This window comes from Ursus americanus, chromosome 1 (genome assembly GCF_024610735.1).
Source record: "Ursus americanus isolate L20-20 chromosome 1, mUrsAme1.1.p, whole genome shotgun sequence".
Classification (NCBI taxonomy): Eukaryota; Metazoa; Chordata; class Mammalia; order Carnivora; family Ursidae; genus Ursus; species Ursus americanus.
In genome coordinates, this window is record NC_142127.1 from 20373794 (window position 1) to 20386582 (window position 12789).

Consider the following 12789-nt stretch of genomic DNA (forward strand, 5'->3'; position numbering starts at 1 on the left):
AGAAACTTCTTATGCCCTTTAGTATTTGGTATCTTCCTATTTCTTAGTATGAAGTAGTTAGAAGAACAAATACTTTAGGCATATTAATATCTACTGAATGTCAAATTACTTTAATTACCTTATCTGGTTGGGGATAATGTTGTGGAGTTTGTGATAACTTTGTGGTCAGGATTGAGTGAGATGATCCAAGTAAAGTGCTGAGCACAGTGTTTGATAAATAGTAGGTGGCCAATGAGTGGCAGCTAGAGTTATTATAGAAGGTATAAAAGGTTTCATGTTGGTGAGGCCAGAAAATTGTCACATAGACTCCTTTATTCTTCATTTCAGCTTCCTTCTCACTCCTTCCCCTCCCAACCCCCACCAGCTCCTATAACCAGGACTTGGGGCTCTCATGGTGCTGTTTGACTGCCCTTTTTCCTAGTCTAGCATCTTTTTGTTCCTGATTTATCTTCCTTATTTCCTTTCTTCCAGACCATCTAGTCTTATGACTTATGCTTTTGTTGCCTGCCATATCTAACCTTGTAGAGGTTCTGTTAATGTCATTTATACCAAAATGTTAAAGACTAACATCATTTTCATAGGCTAGTCTTGCCAGCACATAGGTATATTTTAGTAAAGGTCAATATCATAACCTTTAGAGAATAAAAGTGCAGAACTTGAGTTGGAGGCATCAGCAATAGGGACAGAGGAGATATTTTCAAAGAGAGGCACTCAACGATAACAGTAAAACTAATGAACAGCTACTATTTATTGGGTGTCTATTTTACACTGAGTTTTATATGCATCACCTCACTGAACCCTCACAATTAATAAATTACATACTATCATTATTGCTATTTTTCTGATGAGGAAAATACGGCTTGGAGAGGTAAAGCAAATTGCTGAAAGTTATATACACCTAGTAAGTGGAGAAGACAGGTTTGGAACTCAAGTCCATCAAACTTATCACCATCTCTCTCACTCAATCAATTATAGGCTAAATTTTCATCAGGGGCAGGTATCTTTGAGTTCTTCCTATCATTTGCTAGAGCCTAGTGCAGTGTCAGATACATAGTATGCAATTAAATTTTGACGCATGAACTAATGAATACATATCTATTCTGCCATAACCTCCTTTACATTTACATCACTAGAATCATGTTTTGCCCTACCTTGTCAAATATTCCAAAATTCTGAAGTTCCAGTAGTCCACATATACCAGTCTGTTCCCTGACTTCATGTCTCTACCTTGCTGTCCTATCTACCTGCAATTCCTCATTTTCCCAGAAGTATCTGAGCTAACTTCCACTTACCCTGTAACACAGAGCTCAGAAGTGGTCTCCCTCCATAAGGCATTCCATTTCTCTGACCTCTTCAACTATCCTTTTCCTTACTGTCTCCTTTCTTCTTCCCACCGTGGCCCAACTCGACAGGGTTCCTTCCATGCCTGTGTCTTCCACTAAACCACGGTGTATTTGAAAGTGGATGCCTGACATCTTTTTGTATCTTTTTTTGGTACCTAACATATTTTTCTTCTGACATATTTTTATATGCTTCTGGCCTAATGTAGTTTATCAATTCTCAGGTGTTTTCCCCCCCATATTTTAACATCTCTGAATTTGGGATACATCTTTCAGTTGATGGGATCTTAAAATTATAATCGACATTGTTTTTTTCTGATCTAGCGATACAAAAAGTAGAGTTGACTGAGTCCTATAATCAACGGGATCTTAGATTTAACATAATATGGTAATAGATAATAAACAAAGTTTATATGAATGAAGTAAGGAATAGCAATCATAGCTCTCCTCAAGTTACATTATTATTCCTACTTACAACCTAGCTGTTCTACATCATAAACAATGTGGCAGGACGACAGTTGAGCATTATTCTTTATTTATGTTGGGTTTTCCTAGTGCAAGTAAGACAGATGATACACTACTTCAAATTATTCTTAATCATTTCTTTCTGGACTTACATTATATGTTCCATATGATTGTCTTCTAGGTGAAATTGATCTTCAAATTCTTTCCAAAGTGCAGATTCAATATCCGGGAATTCATATCAACAATGAAGTTGTTGAGCCAAGTGCTGAGCAAATTGCCAAGTACAAAGGTACCTGTAACCCATGGTGCTCTATGTCAAATCCTATCCTGAAAGGCTTTTCATCCCAAATTTGTCCCCTCAATCATTAACAACATAGTTACTGTGGTATGTTCTTTGTACGTTTATTGGGAAAAGAACATATTTAATTTGTTTTCTTGGCATACATGACTAACACCTCAGAAATATGAACAATGAATAATTAGATTTCTTTCTTTCTTTCTTTCTTTCTTTCTTTCTTTCTTTCTTTCTTTCTTTCTTTCTTTCTTTCTCTTTCTTTTCTTTTCTTTTCTTTCTTTCTTTCTTTCTTTCTTTCTTTCTTTCTTTCTTTCTTTCTTTCTTTCTTTCTTTCTTTCTTTCTTTTTTTTCTGATTCCTCTATTTCCTGGTCATCAACTGTTATTTTTGATGTTTATTCTTAGAGACAGAATCATTAATTCATTCAGAAATATTTAAACAGAATCCTTGCTCTTAAAGTGTTTGTGTTTAATGGATTATAGCAGGAGTCAGCAAATTTCTCTGAAAAAACACACACTATAAATATTTTTTAGGCCACATGATCTCTCTCGCAACTAATCACCTCTCCCTATTGTAGCACCAATGCAGCCATAGATAAGGCTGATAAACCGAGTGTTCATATGTTCCAATAAAAGTTTATTTATAAACACTAAAGTTTGACTTTTATATCATTTTCACATATCACAAAATGTTCTTTTGATTTTTTTCAACCATGTAAAAGTCTAACAACATGAGTTATGAAATACAGGCATAAAGTCAGGAAGTGCAATAGTATATGTCTTTAGCTTGCAGTCTATTTAGAAATAGGTGGTGGGCCAGATATGGTCCATGAGCCATGGTCTGCTGACTCCTGGGTTACAGAATCATATCATTTTTTTCCCCACTGATAAAATTCACCAGTTGATTCCCCATTAATCCTGAGATAATGTAACCAATGTCTGATCAGGGTTCTCATAATTATTTCTTATTGACTCTTTCTTTCATCTCTAATTTCATTTAATACTAGAAAAAAAATCAGGATGAACTCTCTGGTCTTCCAGAGCTACATAAAAAAGAAAAATGTGCTTTATATCTGTTATGTATATAACATTGATTGCATTAAAATTCGAAATGGAAATGGATTCTGCATTTGCAATTAAAATTGATGGTGTGCCATCTCTTTTCTGTATTTTAGAGCTTGTAGCCAAGACATCAAACCTCGAGAACATAAAGTTTGCTTGGCATAAGGAGACATCATCTGAATATCAAAATAGAATCATAGAGAAAAAAGAATTTCAGAAGTGGGACTTTATTCATATGATTCAGGTAAGAAATATTTATTGTTATATATTCTCAGAAAGGAGATTTTTTTTCAGAAGTACGTATGAAGAATGCCTAATATTGTACCTTTAGGAAGAAAAATGAAAATCTGATTTCTGATTTTACAAGTGAACATTATCTGTCCAAATTGAGGATAAAGATGTTGATAATACTGAGAGATTCTCTGTAACATCCCAAAAGCCAGTTTTTTATACGCAAACACCTTCAGTTACTGATTTTTTTCAATGTTGGCTTAATTAATTTTTGTAGGATTGGAAGTTCATAGATAGTTTTGAGGACAGTAGGGCGTGACATATCCTAGCACAGCTCTAATGGTCTGGAGGGACCAATGTCCCAGAGTTTTTCTGATTCCTTTCTTTTCCCTTCTGTGATGACCTGGCTAGTGTACATGTGACAGAAGGGGCAGGTTAGATCATTGCTTAAGTTGATAAAGTTTACTTATATCAGTCAGTCATTCAGTAGGAATTTATTTCCATGATCCCGCACTGATAGTATATTTCTTAGAAATACACTAGGGAGTTTCTTGGAAAGGGGATGACCATTCATTAGATGTTATGGGGATGGATTTATGAGAATCACTGATATTTCTGGATAGCATATGGGTGTATAGAGTTTGGGTGTTATCTAACATTTGAAAATGTGTATTTTAGAAATATCACTATTAACAGTAAGAGATATCTTTCTACAGTCCACAAGTGCCGTCATCCCAAAGAAATAAACTTATAAGGAAGAAATGACTCTAACGTTAGTATATCCAAGCAATCCTACATCTCTTGCTCTCCTAGCTGACAAAAGCATTTACCTATAAGAGAGTACTTAAATTGTCCATCAAGCCTATAATGTTTCTCTGTTAGACTTGATTTCCTCCCTCGTCATATAACTGTTACAAACCTCCCTCTCTCTCCTTACACTTCCTGTAACCCCTCCACCACCACTCATTCCCAGCTGATGACCTCACTTCCTACTGTAGAGCAGAAAGAGAAATCATCAGATAGAACGTCATCTTTCACCCTCCAAATTTATAAACACAGCTGCATCTGTATCCCCATCTCTTTCTTTCATTTTGTTACAAAACCCCCGTTTTATCAAAAACCAGTCCCTCCACTTGTGCTCTGGATCTCCTATTTCTCTCAAAATTTCCATGCATCTTCCTTCTTTCTTAGAACAACTCTGCTTCCTCTGCATTACTATTCTATTTCTCTCTCTTCCCTGTCTCTATACATTTTTCTCCTGTTATGTCTTTGTCTCTTCATTTTTCCTTATAGTTTTAACACTCTCATGACATTCTTTCAACCTAATGTTCACGGTCAACTTCAGAGAATCTCAGTATCTATTAGATCATATTTCAGAGCATCTGTTATGGCCCGCCTCCTCTTTTTAGCCATCATAGACTGTTAGCCATCTTACAGATTATGTATCTCAGTATCTATCCCTTTCATGAACAGCATGGAGTGACATGATACTAAATATGGCCCTGAAGCAGCATAGGCCATGTGCAACTCCATTTTATTTCATTCATTCATGTGAGAGGGGCATAGTTTAAGTTGTGTTTGCTTTATGCAATAAATTCTATCATGGGCATCTACACAGAGTATTAAATTCTTGTCCAAGAGAGATGGAGATGCAACATAAGAAGTAAGTATCTGTGGGGGTAGATTCCAGGGATGCAAGCCCTGCCAGTGTATAATTCTAAGCTCCACCTGTGTTGAGTGGAAAGGACTCTCCCTGCAGTTCACCAGAGATGGTCCAGAGTTATTAAAAAGGGGTGGGTTGACCCCTACCACCTTGTGGCCAAGCATGTAACCTCATGCTTTATTCAGTCCATTTTCCTAGAGAATCTGTCAACATCAGAGCCTGCCATATTTCCTGTGATTTAAAAAAAGCATCTGTGAGCATATGGTAAAGCTAGTGCAAAGGGCTTAATTTTAAAGCAACGTTCCATGAAATGGGGTCTGTTTTTATGGTGCCAGCACCATCTTCTCCCAGAAGAACTACGATTCACAAAATATAGAGTAAGCATAGCATCAATGCCCTGATGTGGAGTGGAGACGAAGTATCTCCAGCTATAAATGTCTCTGTTATTGAAGCCAGAAAGAGAAAATTTAATATTATTTGGCTGTAATTGAGCAAATACCATAGTTTTCCCTCTTCCTAAATATTTTATCACATTATTACTTTCTTTCTCCATATAACATCTTTAATTTTTAAATTCTTAAAGTGTTTTGTTGAGTAAAACTCTCAACTTGAAAATCAAACTTTCTAATGAGTATCTAGCCCAAGTAACAAAGCCATTGACATAGAAAAGCGTCTGATTTCTCTTTTCCTTCATTCTAGATGCTGTATTATGTAAAAGATATCCCAGCTACCCTGAAATTCTTCCATACTCTCTTAGCTACCAACGCTAAGATGCTCATTATTCTTGTGTCAGGTAAATTATTTACATTCACCCTGAATTTTAAAACAGTAGTAGTGCATATGTGCATGGGTATATGTGTTTGAAAGCAGCTGCTATATTTTGTCTTCATTATGACATTCTTGACTTGGCTTCTGATTGTAGTTAATTAATTAACACAGTATTAGGGAATTCCTTCACAACAGCTATCAATTTAAGGGGTCTAGTGGAATAAAATGTCTATTTACTCCTTTCTCTTGGGAAAACTTGTCATTGTTGTCTATATATAAATTCTTTATTATATAACATAGAACAAATACCACTAATAGGAATTTTTTTAATGAGACCTAAAATAACAAATATTTCTATTTGCCTCCTTTTTGTTTCTTGAATGTCTCCTTTCCTTCTGTGATGTTTATTAATACATAAATAAAGGTTTGAATATTTGGGATGCCTTCATATTAGATTAATTTGCATTTCTAGAGCCATTATCAATATTGTTCGTGGTAGATTTTCTCAAATAACTGCAAAAATTGTTCACTTGTTTTGTTTTGTGTTACTGTCTTATTTTCCAAAGAGAGCATTTGATCATGTCATGTTGCTTCCAGTATATAACATATTAATAAATGAAACACTGACATTGTTGAGTTCATTAATTCATTACTTCTTTCATTTAGCAATCTTCGTGGATTGTCTACACAGTGCTAGGCAAATTGATTCTGGATATACTAAAGTCTCTATCTTCCTAAGCTTATACCAGACCCTATACTCAAAACCATATGTCACAAAATTCATCAATTCTTAAATATGAGGAATGACTTTAAGGATGGCAAACAGGGTTGTTGCTTATAATTCTAGGTTTGAACTTGTGTCAGAGTTTTGCAAATGAGAGTTCCTGTATACAGCTTCTTCCCCAAGGAACATTTTGATATACTATTTTTATCTCTGGTTAATTAAAAATACTTATTTATGTGGGAGAGTTCTGTCTTCCCAATTAGAATGGCTTATGTAAACTGGATACTTCCTACTAACCTCTGTCTAAATTAAGACACTTGGGCAAAGCCATTGTACTACATTTAGGAATGCAAAAGAAAACTTAGCTGTCACCAATGAGGGCAGTCTATTCTTGATAATCTGTATTAATAACAAAGAAAAAGTGTTACTGATAGAAATAATTCATCCAGAAGCCATGTATGTTTGATTTTAGGATATATTTCATATCAATAGAAGATCCACTCTTATTTATATTTGGTTTATTCTTAAATATTTTCAGAAGTTAAGTATTTCAGTGTCAGAAAGCAGTTTTCTTTGGGAGTATTTCTCCCAGTAGGAAAAAGCCAGCCTAAGGTTTAGAAAGTGGCATGAGCAGTCTACAAACAACTGAGAACTAAGTAACCTTATAAATACAGTATTCTGCTGGCTTTGTCATGAATTACATTAATACAATCCATGATTTATTGGCATCAAGAAATGTGCAAACCAAAACAAGCGCAGTGAAATATATAGTGATACATGCAGCAAGAATGCCGAGGCACTTCCTAGCTGTGTGAACTTGGTCTATGAGTCTTAGTTTATTCAAGGGCTATTTCTAGATAATCACAGCTACATTACATTGCCTCAATGCATGTATGTGGTTCATATGTACTATGTATACATTCACAGGGAAATATCAAAGAAAGGGAGTAAAGACTCAAATATCAGTTAGCTTTTTCTTAAGTATTTTGAGTCAAAAGTTATTCAGTCAATATAGTTTGATGGCGGAAATATTTTGCTAACTTTTTCTGTATGCAGTAAACAACTCTTCATTACTGTACTCAGCGTGGGAGACAGGTATCCCAAAGAGGACAACATTATTCATAGACATTGTTTCTACACATAAGAATGCAACATATAAATGCCCAACTATTAAAGGGACTCTAATGACCCCCTGCCTTTATCACATGCACTCTTCTTAGATGAGATTTGTGCAGCTACAAGAGAAATATCATACATACAAGAACCGCTTAACATAAGGAGAAGATAAATTTAGGTATTTTATTTTGGACTTTCCAATTCCCTCCTAAGGCTAAAATTTACAGCTTTATTGCCTTTATCAGAAGAGTTATTAAGGAAAGAAATTAATTAAATATATGTAATAAAATATAAGCCACCTTGTTCAATATAGTTTCCTTTTCAGTAAAGAAAACGTTCTACTTGAAAAGGTAAATAAAATTGTCATATATGTTGATTTTGTCACCAGTTTAGTATAATCTGAATGTCTCCAGATTCGCCAGTCTTAGGGGATCATTCATAACTCTTACAAATCCAGGAAAAATGATGGGATCCCTTATCTCAAGTAATTTGGGTCATCCATTTCTTGCCCCATGACTCCTGAGGATCCTGGGGATCATGCTTACACGCTCGTGATGGTTGCCAACCACTGTTTGCTCCAAACTTTTGCTCCCAGTTCAATTTTTGATTTCCTATCTCCAAACCTTGCATGTCCTTCAGCTGCCTTTTCTAATACTGTTCTGCTTTGCTTCAAACCTAGGCAGAGCCCTACTTCCTTCATTCTCCAAAGCACCATTCTTTAATTTTGGTAGATGGCAAGATGGATGGAGTAGAACGGCAGGAACAGAATTCAGCACGAAATCCCACAGCCACTCTTTTCCTAGCTTTTCTCCTGCTTAGTGGTGCCCTTCTCCCTTGCATCTGCTCGTAACTCCTCCCAGACCTCACCCATATCCTTTTAGCTCAGTACTTTTCCTAAGATATCAACTCCTCACTTTCCCCTTCTATCCATCTTGTTACTTGGACCAGTTTAACTCCCTTTTGCTCTACCTCTCTCACCTGAATAAACCTGTGCACCTATGAACCTGTCTTAGCCACAGTATATTTCCCCATGATAAACTGTATTGTCCCTCAGTGTATGGAAGTGGCTGCAGTTTCCTTTTTTAAAAAAATAGCAATATTTTCTTTGTTGCATTAACAAAGTCATATGGGTCAGCTTTTAGAAAAATAGATCATGGCCAGTTTCCAACAGTGAAAACAAATTGAATCACAAGAAATTTGCAATCAGATTTGCCTTATATCCTTGTCAGTTAACATGTATAGGATTGAATCTACATTTTTAATGTTCGTTTTTTCATTTGCTGATATCACTTCAAATCCCTATCTGCCCGGACCAGTCTGTAGATAGCAACCAAGTTTGAGAATGCTTGCCAAGTCGTATGAGGTGCCCGAGCAACTCCCCCCTTCACTCCTGTATAAAAACCATTGCCCTGGGGCGCCTGGGTGGCGCAGTCGTTAAAGCGTCTGCCTTCGGCTCAGGGCATGATCCCGGCTTACCGGGATCGAGTCCCGCATCGGGCTCCTCCGCTGTGAGCCTGCTTCTTCCTCTCCCACTCCCCCTGCTGTGTTCCTTCTCTCGATGGCTGTCTCTCTGTCACATAAATAAATAAAATCTTTAAAAAAAAAAAAAAAAAAAAACCATTGCCCTAAACTGTCTTCTCAGCCCAAACTATAATTCTTGAAACTCCCTTCTCCATATTTGCCTCATGAAAACATTCCTTAAACTTGAATATTGCCCTAAAACTTGGAACACATATAACAAAATGGTTCACACTGAGTTCTGTTCTTATCAAGCCTCTTGCAGTCACTTTCTGAGTGGAATTTGCTTTCTAATTACTCAAAGTGCAGAAACCTGTTTGGGAAGAAAGCTTTGTTTCAGGGCAGTGCTGTCATCCATAGCTACACTTCAGTGCAGAAAACTGGGTGCTCATTGTAGACGATTCAGACAAGCCTGGAACTAGTTACTAAGTTAAATTTCCAGGAACACTCATATGGTTAATACCTAGGCAGATAATGGTATGTCTGGATTGCCATCTTGCTCTAAAGGGTTATCTTAAATACACCACATTTAAGAGCAAAGGCTCTTTCCTGTCCATCTCAGTCAGGCACTGACATATTACTGAATTGACAAGTTATTTTTCTGAATAGACTGAATTACTATTATTTGAGTACCATATGTACACTCACTTTTGCATTTATTAGTCATAAGATAATGAAATATGGGGTCAGTTTCTAGAATTATGCAGAAACCTAGGTTGGCTATATATATGGTCCATGTGTACCATGTGTACCTAGGTATCATGTGTGTTCAGCCATATTGAAAACAGTACACAGCCTGTACTCTCAGTCCTGTGTTGCAGCACAGTATAGCTGTTGTGTAGGTTTGATCCATTCAGCTTTTCTTGAGTTTCTACAGGCAGTCACTGCTAGGCTCTGAAGGATGCAGGTGACTATTACTTTTCCTCTACTTTTGAATGGCTCCTATGTAGTAGAGGATTAAGGCATGTAAACACTTGGAGCAGTGTGCCAAGTTTCCTCTTAGAGGCATAGGAGGAGTTTAAAGAGAGCTCCTTATGCTTCTTATCTCTTCAGCACCTAGAGTACACCCAATAGATATTTGAATTGAATAAATTATTTTATAATACTTTATTATTTCTGCCTTATAATATTCTAAACTACTAGTTCTGAATGTGTCTTAAAAAAAAGAACATGTTTTGGCCAAAACTTACTACATGTTGGACATGGAATCAGAGAACATAGGACATTTTGGAGATTTGAAGATAGGTTTAGTAAATAGGAGTAAAAGACTCAATAAAGAAGATACACACGCACGCACACACATTAAAGCACACGCTGGAATAGGCAGAGAAAAGCGATGAAGGGTAGGCAAATGAAACTCATTAGGAAAAGAAAGAGAAATTGAAATCAGAATTAAACGACAGCATTTACTGTTAGAATACATGTTGCTTGAGGGAAGAGAGGCTTTTCTCTGTGTTTGTAAGTATCAGTTACAGAACTAGCCCAGCTCAGTAAATATTCATTTAATTATAAGAAGCAGAAGTTCCCGATTATATAAAGATAAAAGATTTGATTTGGGGATAAAAAGGAAGAGAAATAAGGACAAAAGAGGTGAATTTTTGAAATGAGTGTCTCACACTACAATGATATCAGTAGTAGTATGTTTTTCTGCAAATGTAGTAGCCAGGCATTAGTTTTGAGAGTTGCTAGTTAAAAAGCAACTTTTCTGGTTAAGGCGGTTTAGCCTGAAGAAGACACTTGTTTTTTGTTCTTCCCTCTCCTTACCTGACTGAGGAAGGAGGCAAATCATGGTGTGTTATTTTTAATACAATGGGAAAAAAAGAATCTGGTTTATATCATGTTGGAAACAAAAGTAACACCATATGCTGTGCCCACTGAGAGCCATTATGATAATGCATCAGTTAGAAAGTGTATAATTGCTCAGCTCAGAAATGGCACCAAGTCACACAACACTGACACCAACAGTGTTTGGTTATTTTTTTTCTCTGTCAGGTTAAAAAGAAAAATAATAATGAAAATAGAGCCTCTTCTCAACCATTGAAAAATTTATTTTCTTGTAAAGTCTTATTTGTAGGCATATTCTTAGTTGGGCAGATAATCACTGTCTTTGTAATGAAAGATTTTTTAATACATACTCATGACCTTATTTTTTTTCCATTGGACTGAGGTTTTGTTTTTTCTGTTTCATTCCAGTTTTACCTTCTAGAGCATACCCTGCAGTTATTGCTCCCTCTTCTGAAATATTAGTCGAATGTCAATTATCTAAGCTATTTAATTTTTACCATTTTCTGCCTTGGATAGTCCCTTTTGTTGAGTTCAGTCGGAAGACTTTAGCCCAGGCCATGGATGAAGGCCAGGGGTCTTTGAGCATCCAATAGTTATATGCACAACTGTATGGGTATTTATTGTTTGTGTACTTTGCCGGAGAGTCAACTACTTCATTAGACCGTAAAAGACGTTTGGAAACCAAAAAAATCTCAAGCCTTTGAAATCTTCACTATTAATCCTGGAATATAGGTTCTTTCTTACATTGTTTTGCCAAGTCCAACTTAATTTCCTAACACTTGAACAATGTTTAATTACTATGTGTGCCAGTCATGGTTCTTAGTTCCTTTGCTTTTTCTTGCCCCAATTTTATGCATAAATTTTATTGTTATCCCTGTTTTGCAGATGATAAAACTGAGGAAATTTTCATAAAGCTATTCAGAGGAAAAGCCAGGCTTTGAACTTAGGCAGTTGGCTTTAGAGACCCTCTTAATTACTATACTTGTATCAACTGTGCATGTGACATCCCATTATTATATGCAGGTATTAAAGGGTCCACAAATAGATGCTCATTTGTGTTGATGTATTAGTATTATAGATTCCCAAGCAGCAAGTTTGCTTTTTCATAGGCTCAAGATTACAACCAGTGAAAATACATTATCAAACTAATTCCATAGAATGTTCATTTATTTTGTAAGTACTTATTACCCATCTGCCATGTGCTTAGCATTGTACAACAATCCACTTATGTAACCTCATTTAATAGTTGCAGTTGCATTTGAGGTAAGTATGGTTATCCCCACTTTATAGATGAGAAAACTGAGGTTCTCAGAGACTAAATAACAAATCTCATCTTATTCATGAAGTGTCAGAAATACATTCCAACCTGTGTCTCCCCCCCCTCAGGGGCTGCATCTTTTAGCTTCTACACTGGGCTGGGTTTTCAATTAAATACAATAGACATTGCTAAAACATCTTCTAAAGCTGGGGACAAATTTTGTAAGAATCAGTCTAATTATTGGCAGCGCAAGGCAACATCTTATATGTGGAGACATGAGAGGCTACCCCTTTTTTTGTTTGAGAAAATTATTGTATTTACTGTGCTCTTTCTATTTCAATTCTTACTCTTAGATCCTCTCGTCTGAACTCAAGACTCACATAAACAATTGCCTTCTTCCTATCACTGCTGGACTATCCAAGAGATATCAATAGATAGCTCATATTTACATTTCCAAAACTTGACACCCGATGATGCATTTAAAACTGCTCCTCCCTCATTCTTCCCATTTCCAGTAATGGCAGTTTTCTCTTTTCAGGTGCTTGGGCCAAAATCGTTGGGGTCAC

The 12789-nt window shown here is 36.2% G+C and overlaps 2 protein-coding genes across 21 annotated transcripts in view; one reads left to right on the forward strand and one right to left on the reverse strand.

Annotated features, from left to right (window-relative positions):
• The window catches only part of LOC123782474 (uncharacterized), a 604024-nt gene that overhangs the window by 405815 nt on the left and 185420 nt on the right, over positions 1–12789 (reverse strand). The gene's annotated exons all lie outside the window — the stretch shown is intronic.
• HNMT (histamine N-methyltransferase) overlaps positions 1–12789 on the forward strand; it is a 56378-nt gene that overhangs the window by 31615 nt on the left and 11974 nt on the right. For both annotated transcript variants that reach the window (XM_045782690.2, XM_045782683.2), the window contains exons 3-5: positions 1987–2094; positions 3274–3404; positions 5754–5847. In XM_045782690.2, the coding sequence (XP_045638646.2) occupies positions 1987–2094; positions 3274–3404; positions 5754–5847 (333 nt within the window). The remainder of the gene's footprint in view (positions 1–1986; positions 2095–3273; positions 3405–5753; positions 5848–12789) is intronic.